Source organism: Sesamum indicum, linkage group LG3 (genome assembly GCF_000512975.1).
Source record: "Sesamum indicum cultivar Zhongzhi No. 13 linkage group LG3, S_indicum_v1.0, whole genome shotgun sequence".
Lineage (NCBI taxonomy): Eukaryota > Viridiplantae > Streptophyta > Magnoliopsida > Lamiales > Pedaliaceae > Sesamum > Sesamum indicum.
In genome coordinates this window covers 23572563-23585211 of record NC_026147.1, presented here as the reverse complement: position 1 = coordinate 23585211, position 12649 = coordinate 23572563, and the positions used below count along the sequence as shown (strand labels likewise).

Genomic DNA, 12649 nt, shown 5'->3' with positions numbered 1-12649 from the left:
CTTGCCTCCCCTAATCCAGCCGTATTCCTGGATTACTCTCTTGCTTAATGCTTAATCCCCTCTTTTTTAATTTAAAGTATATTTTCTTAGTTTGATTTTTCGTTGATTCTTATCCAATCACTCAAATTTACCCCCCCCTAAATCATCTGACCTGCTCACGCTTCCCGTCTTTCATTGGTGGTCATGTTACGCAGTATAATTTTTAATTATAATTAATATTCCAAGTTGCCATTACATATTTTTTATTGTTATTCTTGGGAAAAAAAAAGCTCATATTCTAGAATTAATAAATCTTTATTTTGACAAAAAGGGTTTTTTTTTTTAAATAAATACAAAATCTTGGTTGTGCTTCAACTTTAAACAAAAATATATTTATATTAATTATTAGTTGTTTGTCCTTTTAATTAATCAGCTTAATTTATATATAAATTGGTCCCTCTTTGTTTCATTGTCAAATTGATTTGGTTCTTGTGGCTTACGTAGATGGACATAAGCATGTCGGCATGAATTTTTTTATTACATGATATTACATCAATATCTTAATAAATTGAACGATACATCAATTCAAATAATATATCAATTAATATAACTGAAATCAGTAAATTAATTTACAAAAAACTCATATAAAATAAGATAAAAATACCCACAAATTTGGTAAGACACAAATCTAAGAATTTTGAACTTGTTATTGGGATCTCAATTTTAAATACTAAACTAAAATCAACAACATTGATTGTCGGCATGAAATTAATTAGCACTATATACTCGTATATATAATTATATTAATACTATGGCTTTGATTTGATTTGATATAAAATTTGTGAGTGAAACTTGAATAGGTAAACAAAATTAATTTATACGACCACTCTAAAAGAAAATTATACTATATGTCACATGATAATTATATATTTCTTTTCAAAAAAATAAAATGTAATATACTATTGGTGGCGAAAATATCATAGAAGAATTTTTTTAAAAAAAAGACTCTTTGTGTAAGACATTTCAAATAAATCAATTAAATTCACCCACATGTATGCACCCTTTACATAAAAAGTGGGCTCGAGTCTTTTGACCAATTAATGTCATCTTTATTAATTATGATGATAAAACATAATATATAATTATTATGTCATGTCACGATCAAATATGTCTATATATATAATACTACTGTGGGTAGGATGGGATTACGTGTTGATGTTCATCTTTAGAAGGTCGAAGAAGAGAGGAAAAAAAACCCTAACCACCCCAAAAAGAGAAGTTGGACAAATTCGAATGTATTGTAGCTAAGTGACAGCAAAAAGGGCAGCGACAAGATAGTTTTGGAATTTGTATGACCATTTGAGTCTTCAAATATTGATTTGATGCTTTTCTTTTTTTTCCTTATTTTGTTATAAGATAAAGTTTTAATTAATTATTGTCATTTAATACACCGACTCTTGTCAATCGCATGAATAATGTCTTATACACCCAGTGGTTTAAGTTGATGTTTCTTGAACAAATCTAACGTCATGAGTTCAAGTTCACCAAATATATCGGTATTTATCTTATTTTGTGTGAATTATTTTTTTAAATTATGTTAATATATTTATTGAATTGATGTATTATTTAATTTATGAAGACTTTAATTTAATTATTATATAATTATCATTTGAAAGAAAAAAAAAAAAAAGAAAAGTCTTGTCAATCGCCGAATAGTAGGACTAGCCGGACAGATGACGACACCACTGTTCTCACGTAGTTCCTCACAATGTTAAAAAAATTGAGGAGAATAAAGCAATTAATTAATATATTGAAACAGCAGATAAAAATTAGTACTTTGATTAAACTTAATCTGATGTTTCTACACATCTACTATTACATGAATTAAAATACGATCTCAACATCAAATATCCGAATTTAGGCCTCTGACAAAGTTCAGTTTATCGTTTATTTCAAAACCCAAAATTCTTTATAGTACATATATTAATTATGAGAACATGATATATATGATTTTGATCAAATTTGTGCTTGAGATATCTTAATCGTCGTTAGGCTTGTTTTGATAGTTAATAAATAATAATAAGGTTCCCATGGCTTATATATATAGTAATAAAACAGGAAGCGTGAGATTGTAGTACTGTAAGCGTAAAACTATTACATTAATAATAAGCGCGACATTGAAGTTGTCAAAAAGATTATCTTATGTATATTGGTCCGTTTGAGGGTGGGCAGCTCCTCAAATATTTAATAGGACTCAGTGTGAATGAATGTAATAAAATAGTTACCATCATCTACTAATAATTTAAAATTACGGAAACTTCAAACACTAATATTTGTTAAAAGGTATTGTTCAAAAACAGGTTTATTAAATATTGCATGGTTGCCCACTAGCAGCAACATTATTCAATTAACCATGCTTAACATAGTGGGAACATAAAAAATCCAAGAAAATAATAATAAAAAAATTATGGTGTAAATTTGGCCTGAGAAATGGAGGTCCGAATCCCAAGCACGACACTGAAATGTATGCAATAAACATAGGTGTTCGACGCAAGCAAATACGTAATTGTTGGTATGTAAGAAATATCTTGAAATACATTAATAAAAAAGTATTTATTTATTATTATTATTTTAATGGGTGTGGATGATGCCAGCGCATGCACACAAGTGAGTGACAGTGGTCTCCATAGGAGTGGGACTACCAACCAAATAAGGCATCCACTGGTATGAATTTTTGTATATGTGGAAAGCATAAATCTCCCAATACCCAGGGGATGAAGTCCTTAGTATCCGCCTGGATTCCTACTCTCTTCCACAACCCTCTCTCAATCTTATCCATTCAAATTCCTTGCTAACTTTATTATTATTTTCTCCTTTTTCTACAACCCAAATTGCATATGAAAAACTTAAAACATTGCAAATATTTACATATTCAAACCTATTCAAATATTTAAGTTGTTTAAATTTTTTACTACATCTAGCTAGCATTATGCGCATACGAGAAGTTTGAGTGGTTTATAAGTATTAAGGTCTCTTATTTCTAGTAAGACGTCTTTTCAGTGAGAAACTAATGAGAATGACAATATTTCACGCAAGTAAACATTAATTATATTGCACGCAACACTATCTATAGAAACAATTATGACTGATCAAAACTAAAAAGTGATGATTATTATTTCACTAGCTTAGATATAACTTTTTGTGTGATTATCATATGCGTTCCCGTAATAGCTTGAATTATGATTTTTTATACAAATTTAATTTGCAGAATTTTATAAAGAAAATCAAGTGGTCAAATTAATAAAAGTGAGGAACCAAATTCCGAGTTAACAACTAATTTCACATCATAATATCAAATCAAATTCAAAGACGTAGAAGAATAAAAATATACAAAAAAGGGGTCCCAAAATTTCCCACCATCCGACCAACATAAGTTGTCAATGCATGCACACGCTTGGATGATTGAATAGCTACTACTACTACTAGTACTAGGACCCCACCCCACCCCCCTTCACCCTTCCCTCCTTAATTTGACTAATGTGATTAATATCATTTTTGCTTCACTAATTGAGGCTGTACGTTTAGGATTATACTCTTAATTGTCTTTTTCTTACTTGTTTCCACTTTCTTACAGCTGCTTTATCTCTTTACGATCTCCCATTGAAAAGGAAAATTAAAGGTTGATATATTCAGAAACATCATGACATGCTGATGTCTTAACGTGGCAATGTGTAGGCTTCCAAATTAAGTTGGACCACACTCAATTTGTTTATCTTCTTTTTTCACAATTTTACATCTTTTGATCTTCAACTTGAATGAAGAATATATTACAAAATGGAAACTATTTTTTTGCTTTAAGAGATTTTATTTTATAATCTAACATTCAAAACATAGTTCGGAAAATTAATGTTTAATATCCACCACCCTTATATTGGCTGGTGAGGTAAATAGCTCTCTTTCTGAATCGAGAGAAAACAAAAAACCCTTATACGATGCAACCAAAAATTAAAAAGCAATTTTCTTACATAATTAATATACAATTTAAATATGTGGTGAAAAATTACATGTCATGTGATCTTTTCAAAATTTAAAGTGTATTATAAAATTGATTGAGTTAAATCAAATTTAATTTGAGTAAGAATTTTTCCGTATTCACGGTGCACAACTATTCCCATAGTATTAGATCAAGAAAACCAAAATTGGAGAAATGAGATCTAGCAAAGAAGATTGGGCTACTGCATTCTATAATATTGGGTTCAGAATTGTATACTCGTTTACTGTTGTGAATTAAGCCCATTAACATGAGAAATGGCCTCCCTGGTTGGTTTTAATAATTGTTGGAAAATATATCAAAATACTGATGCAGAAATAATAGACCTATCTCCGTCTTTCCTGGATTTTTATTAATGGACCAGTAAAGTTGTGTCTTTTGTCATCTTAGGTGGTCGGAATTATTTCACTGGGCTTAAAATCCACTAGCTGAACAGTGCAAAAAACATGATATTTTTTTACTTTAAATTACAACTGATTTTTCTAAAATTTATCATAATTATAAATATTCTATCGTTGTTTAAAAAATTACACCTAATTTATAAAATTACAAATACCCCATTTATGACAGCTCAATATAGGGAGATCTGTAGTTTGAAGAAGGTATTTGTAATTTTTCAAACAAAGATTAGATATTTGTAATTATAGCAAATTTCAGGGGAGCTCGTTGTAATTTATCCAAATTCTTAATGAGAAAGCAATAAAAGTCAATTTGTGTGCGACGATATTTCATGTCTAATCCCACAAATCATAATTTTGTGATTGGTGTAAAATTTATAGAAATGATCAATCATAAATTAAGTATCACACTTACTCTATAATTGAATTATTTTGACTGTGCTAGACCCGGATAAAAATTTTCCCAGACGTTAGCTGGTATAATTAATTTTCGATCTCTCCAAGTATGTCCTTAGGATGCAGTACATGTGATGAGGTATCAATAGTTAAGCTACATCCGCCAGTCCAATGCCTGAGTTAAAGTTGGTTTAGGGTTATAACAGATCAGTCATAGAGCTAAATCTAAGAGTAATTAATACGCTCATTATCAAATGAGTCAACTGATATTTATAGAGGACCAATTGTTGGGAATTGTACAAGCCTCGAGTCCTCTTGAAAGCTCTTGGATAGTGTAAGCATCAATGTTCATTACCCGGGGGTTTCAGCATCCGGTTAAAAAAACACGGAAATCCTTGTTATGTTTAATAATTCCTTTGTTTTTGGGGGGCAAGTCTGTCGGGTGAGGAGGCGGTGTTTACTGTTTAACCCTCATCAGTACCTGTAAACGCTTTCTCTCGACATGTAGATAGGTGACAAGCCATTTTCAGACCGGTTATCCTAAAAACGAGTTGACGATGATTTTCAAATGAGAGCACCGTCAGTGGTTTCCTTTCAATTTGTCCAAACAAAGCGTGTTTAATTACGTATAGGTACGTACTATGTTGTTTTGCGAATTGATAGTGGGCCTGATTGACTACAAACAACTCCATGGTGCTCATCATGTCGTTAAGATTTTTTCTTGGAGGTTGCAAGAATAATGTTATCAGCACCTAAAATGTTGTTGTACCCTTTTCTTACAAGAAATGTCGCAGCATGAATCTGTTCACATTTGAGAATATGTCAGGTTTGAATGATTGTTTGATTGGCTAACATTACGGGTTCTTGGATCGCCTTCTTGTCTTTGACAAAGACAGACAAAACTAACAGCTAATACATGCCATTTTCTATTTCAAGAGAAATAAATTCCTATTTGGTCATCTTATCAATTAAGGCTGCAGTCATTTTCAGTATTAGAGTTTCGGTTTATGTTGAAAGTTCTATTTGTACTTATCAAGTTCTGCTCGTACTTATCCTTTTGTTCTCAATATTTATTTTTATTAGTATTCCAGTATTTAATTTTTGTTGAGTCTGTTGACAACTAGAGTTCAAAGTGAGTTAGTTTTCTTCTTTAGTTAGGACTCTATTCATTATATATAGTCTCACATCTCTGTAACTTTAGCACTAGAGAGTTTAGATGAATAAAAGACTTGAGTTTTTAGATTAATAAAACCTAATTTTTTCTTCTCTAATTTATTGCCATGAATATACTCTATTCCCCACACTTCAAATTTTAACAGTTTAGAGCATCCCTTGAACTCAAGTTTCAAAACTTGTGAATTCCTGAACTTGAAAATAGTGGAAAAAATGTGGATAGCAAGTGTGAAAATGTGGTTTGGACCAAACTAATGCATTGTTAATTAAATGTGGATAGCAAGTGTGAAAATGTGGTTGGACAAGCAATTAATAATTGGACAATGTACGAAATGGCTTTCGGTGAGAAATGATGGGGTCCTCCCCTCTCTATGTTTAGATGTCGCAACCAGCAACAAATTTCATTCACAGAACATGGGATATATACATATGCTTAACGTAATTCGTGATTGATATTTTAATTAGTAATTTTAAAATTTCATACGTGAATGTTAATAAGACACATGCACATCGTATTAAAGTCCACAAACTCACTGTTTATATATAATTTGACCACGCAACGTTGAAAATATACAACCAATTAGCCAATTAGGAAAGAAAAACTATATATACTTGATTTAATTAGACGGATTTATTTTACTAAACTTATGATATAGACATTCATTCTACTCTTCTTTTAATATCAGCAAATTTCGTGAATTTCACTATCCATGATATTTATTTTTTAGATGAAAACAAATATCAAGAATACTAGATATAATTTTTTAAAATATAAAAGGTTTACGTGTAATTACATTAAATTTCATAGGACTGTGTTATTATTTTTTAATATTTTTAAAAGCAAAAGAGGGAGATCTAGAGTATTAACCTTCTAGAAAAATTAACAAGATCCAAATGAACAGAAGAAATTTTTTAATCGAAATTTTAGGCATTTTCTCTATTTGCAATTTTTTGGTTTTGTTTGAAAAGATCGGTAAAACCCGTGAAGAGAAGGGACCCTATTGTCTTGATGAAGCACAGCAAGAATTCGTAAAACCCTATTGGCATTGGTTCCAACTATGTTTTCTAAGAGTGCCCGAAAGACAGCCCTGCTCTTTTCTTCGCCCCCACAACCCCACATGCATGCCACTGTTTTTCCCTCTTCTTTTTTTTTTTTTCCTATTTTCAATAATTAATTAATTTAATATTAGCGTTTTTACCTCTTCAGATATATATATTTCAGTACCCTAATCTCATTTCTTTCCAATCTCCCTTTGAGACAACTCTATCATCATCATCATCATAGATCATTTTGCTATATATATATATATATCATCTGTCCAATTATTCCACCAAAAATGGGTATCAGAAAACACAATAAATTGTCACAAAAAGCAGTAATTAAGCAGATAGTGAAGCGATGTTCGAGCCTGGGAAAGAGACAACATGGGTATGATACTGAAGAAGCGGTGCTGCCGTTGGACGTTCCGAAGGGGCACTTTGTAGTGTACGTAGGTGAGAAGAGAAGAGAAGCAGACGTCCCAATTTCATATCTGAGCAGCCCAGAATTCCAGAACCTGCTTCACAGAGCAGAAGAAGAGTTCGGATTTGATCATGACATGGGCCTCACCATTCCTTGTGAACAAGAGGTTTTTGACTCCCTAACATCAATGCTTAGCTAGAAACATATATAAATATTTCAAAACTATTTACATATATATTATCCCTTGCTGGGTTTTTTTTTTTTTCTAAAAAAAAAGAAATTAATTTATCTTGGCTGACGGAAAAATGAAAACCCATGATAATATTATTTCGGTGGGTTCTTTTTGTATGTATATATATATATATATATATATATATGTGTGTGTGTGTGTGTGTGTGTGTGTGAATGTAAGGAAAGTTTGAATCTTTTTTTTTTTTTTCCTGGCGGGGGGGTTTCGTTGTGTTTAGGGTACAATAAGTTTATATTTTTTATTTCATGTTGGCATAACATAGGTTCAAAATTTACTTAATCTGTATGAAATAAGATACAAAATGTAATATCAATTTATATTAAAAAAATTATATTTTATTTTCTCCTTAATTACTAATTTACTAAATTATGGTGGTAGGACATAATTAAGAGGAAGCCATGAATTTGTAAAAAGAGGTAAGAATTGGAAGTATGGGTAAAAGATGCATGATCAAGGTGGGACGTCTATTTAGCATTGATTAGCTTGAGAGAGTGACATCTTTTCAGTAATAATCACCATTCTTCAATACAACTCATTCATAATAATTATTGCCTTCACATATTTCAGGAATTAATTCTATCTATATTAGGATAATTATACTATCTTTTCCTGATATTTGGTATAATTATATGTAGATCCCCTGTGATTTGGGTAATTAATCTAACACTTCTAAGATTTGCTTTCGCTTAACAAGTAAATCCCATTGTTATATTTATAAAAAAAATTGAATAAAAATTGATATTTACCCCCAATTAATTGGTAACTGACTTATTGCAGATCAGACAATTTTTTTTTTTAACTAAACTATTCAACTTTAGCCAAGTTTAAATGTCATCAACTTTTCCTATTTTCTCACATGTATAAATTAATATACGTATATATTTTGTAAGATATTATTTTTGACAGATTGTATATATATAATTATGAATATTTCTGCTGATTATTTATAGTGAATAAATTTAGGCGGAGTATATATGATTGTATCAACATGATCGATGGATGTAATAGTCACATAGATCAGATTACTATATAATATTTCACTCAAAACACTAGAAAGAAATAAAAGGTACTCATTATTGAAACTCTGTGATTGGTGACATGGAAACTACTTATTATTAAATTCTACAGAGAACATTTTAAAATATTCAGAAAAATATAAAAAGAATTCAGACAATGGTCACATGTAGAATAGTAACATGATGCAACACATGTCGCGTTCTAGCTAATTAATTAGGGGTGGTTTCTAGTTGGCTTTTTTATGCAGGGAAAATTTTGTTGTATATATTATTCACCTATATACTTTGATTGCTTTGTCTTACCATAAATTATTCGAAAAATTCCATGTTTAATTGCTTTTGCCTGTATGCCACCAAATAATATCAAAATACCAATCAATAATTATAACAATTTTATTAATAAACTGATAGGGGTCAATGCCAAACGCCATGCCTAAAAACAGGTGGCTTTTAATAATAATAATAATTAAAAAAATTATAAACAACTTCATAGAAAATGACTACAAACAGCCACACATCAATTCAGTGAAATTTAAATTCATAGTCTCATACTTATTTATAAAATCAAACCGCAACCTGATCGTACGTTCAAGTATATCAAATAAGATAGAGAATATTCAAGTTCAACATAATAACTTTCAGCCAGTAATACAAAATCCCAAATGCATAAATCTTAAAAAAAAAAGAATAAATTTTGTACGTGAGGAACTAAAATACTCTTTGTTTGTACCCAGCTAAGTCCCCCTTTTTTTAGGCGACAGATCATAGAGTGAAACTTATGTCAATTTTCCGTAGCAAAGTAGGTGTAGAGGTTACACTTTACATATTGGCAGAAATTCTTATTCAGACAAGGTCTGTTAGTGTTATTCTTTTTTTATTTATACACAAATCATACAATAAATATATTGCATTTGCTATATAATTAATTTAAATTCAAAATCAGATCCAATTTAACTTAGAATTTTCCATACATGGGCACATGAAGCTATGAAAAAGTTGGTTGATTCTTGGACAATTAATGAGTATGTGTGAACAGATGGATGAGGTAATAAGAACAAATGTCTGAACTGGCCTTTAATTCATGGATGGACTTTTGTGGAAGGATGACATTGTTTTGCGACAAAGTTAGAGCAGCTGCCATATTCTTCCCGCATCTAATGTCTTGTCCTTTAAATTTTCCAGTTGGGAAGTTCTAGTCGAGGGACAAGCCATCTCATCTATATTTCTCACTTTATTGGTTCAGTACCCTCTAGAAAAATTTGCATGTGGATTGATATATATATATATATATACACACACATATTCTAGCATTTGAAATATTTATTTTTTATCTATTCACCAATAAAATATTTTTTATCAAATTAGCTCATATTAATATGAAACTTAGCAAAATTGAGGGTGAAGATATACTTCCTCATTACATGCATTAACGTGTGAAAATGTATAAGGTAGTTCGGTAATAAAAATATTTATTTGACCTACAATAAGTCAATAATAAATCATTCGGGGTAAATATGTTTTTTTTTTTTTTGTTAATATCAGTAAATTCGATAAATTTTGACCAATGAAGATCTCCTCACTATTGAATTTATTTAATTTAATTAGCCCATATATTAATATAAGTATTAGAAAAATCAATTATTTAAAAACCCGAATGGATTTGAGGATTACGAAAATGACATGACATCGGCCTTCATTTGAGTCGGAGAATGCATCTCAGATCCACGGAGTTAATTTCCATGTGATATTGAGGTAATTGATCAAAGTAAAGACCTCAACATATCATGAAATATGAAGGTTCCGATCAAAATGATTATACTGATTTGAGTTTAGAAGAGTAATGCAGATCATACATGTAAATTAATTTGAAACTAAAACGATCAGATCCTATGATGATGATCCCAATAGAAGAAGGAGATTGCATTCGACCTCATATTACATGTAATACATAAATAGCAGTTAATTCCGTCATTTGAGCTTAACGTCTGTGAAAAAGATGGTAAGATTATGTACAGGTCGCTGTCCTTTGGCCCCCTTTCCTCATGCAATTCCAACCGTTCAAAAGGCGCTAACATAATGATCCAAATTTAGTGAATGGTGGGGCGATGCAATGTATGATCATTAACCTTCATCTCCTCAATCCTATTCCCTCTTAAAAATGTCTTCTTTCAAATAATAATTTTATATTATTAACAACCCACTATTTAAAAAAAAAATAGTGTAAAATTATACAATTTTTTTTTTTTTAGCTCTCATCTAAAATGCTTTATTATTAGAAAAACTCCAAATTCCTTCATAATTACTGATCTGTGCTTAGAATCCTATATAGGAAAAATTAGTAACCAAATCGGGAATAGCCAAACCTGAACCCAAAGTTTTCCAGAATGAGAAATTTGAAAGGGAAATATGATGAATCCGCTGTTACTTTGCGTGCCTTCCTAGCTCAGTAGGTAAGGTTCAGAACCAGTGCGGGCGGGTCAATTCAAACTAAAGTGAAAACACCTTTCGAATTGTAGCCAGATGGGAAGACCAAGTTGATTCTGAATAACCCTGTCGGAACTACAACCAAAACACAGGTAGAACAAGGTTGAAAAGGGCCATTCATCTTTATTTACATAAAAAGCATAGGTTTCTTGACCTGGATATCACTAAGGAACAGCCACTACTGGATCAACATACCATTACAATGGTAGTGAACGCAGTACTACTGTGCATTCTTTCCTTTTGAGGAAAAGAATCTGCTAAATCCACGAGTTTGTTTCTCAGGTGTGGGGGTGGAAGAAGCAGAAGAGGACACTGACTTTGTGGGACGGTGTATTGGATGATGTGATCGGACTGGTGACCTGGCTGTGTTGTTTGCTTCAGAGTCAGATGGACTTCGTGGAGCATTGAACGGATCCAAGGTGGATTCCGAGCCTGCTCTATGCAAATTCAAAGAAGTGGCTATATCCATTTCAGATGGATCAATATCTGGCACGCTTGTGCCACTTATTGTTGGTTCTTCATCAATTAGGACCTCAACCTTTTGACTCCTTCCATTATTTGGTGAAATGAGAGAATCTGTTTGGGGACGGAAAGCTTTCAACTGCTTACCAAGAAGAAATATTGTTTCTTGACACTCTGCCAACTTTTCTGCTGCTGCAGCTAATTCCTTTTCCTGATTCAGAAGAACATAGGGATTTTAGTTTTTGCTAAACTTGATGACAAACAAATAATAAGGATCGTGACTGTCAAGGCAACCATGGAAATGATCAGTCCGTCATCATAAATCTTCCTAGAGTTTTTGTTAGATTCAAGGATAATTCAAATTATACGGCTTCCCAAGGAAACCACAGAATAAACAAGATAACCATCATTTCTGAAGGTTTGTTGAACCCACTGAGAATTCATGTGAGTTAGGCTCTTTCTGAGAAAGCCACTATAATTGTTGAAGCTAACAAAACAGGAAAAAGATATATGTTCATAACTTTGTAGTGCCAATGCAAAGCACATTCTTGCAGCAATCTAGCTCCAGAAGAGTTGGAGCATACCATCTCAATACAATTTCTCATTGACAAAACACTTCGATGACAATAACCAATTTTAAGAAAAGTAACTTGGAAAAGAAAGGGTTGCAAAAGATGAATGTTGTCAACTAATGACTGAGCTTTACACTCAGCACTAGAGAAACCATATTAGGAAAGCAACTATAGGTAGTGTGTTTCAGCAAAAGTTTTGATAGCAGCTGTGCTAGATATTTTCAAAAAAAAGTCATAGTAAATGCAGCAACTACTCTACCGGAGAATCAACATATATATATTTACAGGGCTTTACCTGGCTAGTTTTGTCATCATTATCAGCTGCCTGGGGACTTTCAATCCTGACATGGAAATATCGAGACAAGGCCGATGGGGGTTAGAGATCGAACAACATTGTTATATAATA

The 12649-nt window shown here is 31.5% G+C and overlaps 2 protein-coding genes across 7 annotated transcripts in view; one reads left to right on the top strand and one right to left on the bottom strand.

Moving 5' to 3' along the window:
- LOC105159581 (auxin-responsive protein SAUR50-like) lies at positions 7209 to 7786 on the top strand. The gene has a single exon (XM_011076692.2). It carries the CDS (start codon positions 7335 to 7337, stop codon positions 7656 to 7658), a length of 324 nt encoding a protein of 107 aa, XP_011074994.1. The 5' UTR covers positions 7209 to 7334; the 3' UTR covers positions 7659 to 7786.
- LOC105159334 (filament-like plant protein 4) overlaps positions 11236 to 12649 on the bottom strand; it is a 7310-nt gene continuing 5896 nt past the window's right edge. For all 6 annotated transcript variants that reach the window (XM_011076358.2, XM_011076361.2, XM_011076363.2 and 3 more), the window contains 2 exons: positions 12539 to 12584; positions 11236 to 11882 (listed from right to left, as the gene is read on the bottom strand). In XM_011076358.2, the coding sequence (XP_011074660.1) occupies positions 11430 to 11882; positions 12539 to 12584 (499 nt within the window). In that variant the 3' untranslated portion in view covers positions 11236 to 11429. The remainder of the gene's footprint in view (positions 11883 to 12538; positions 12585 to 12649) is intronic.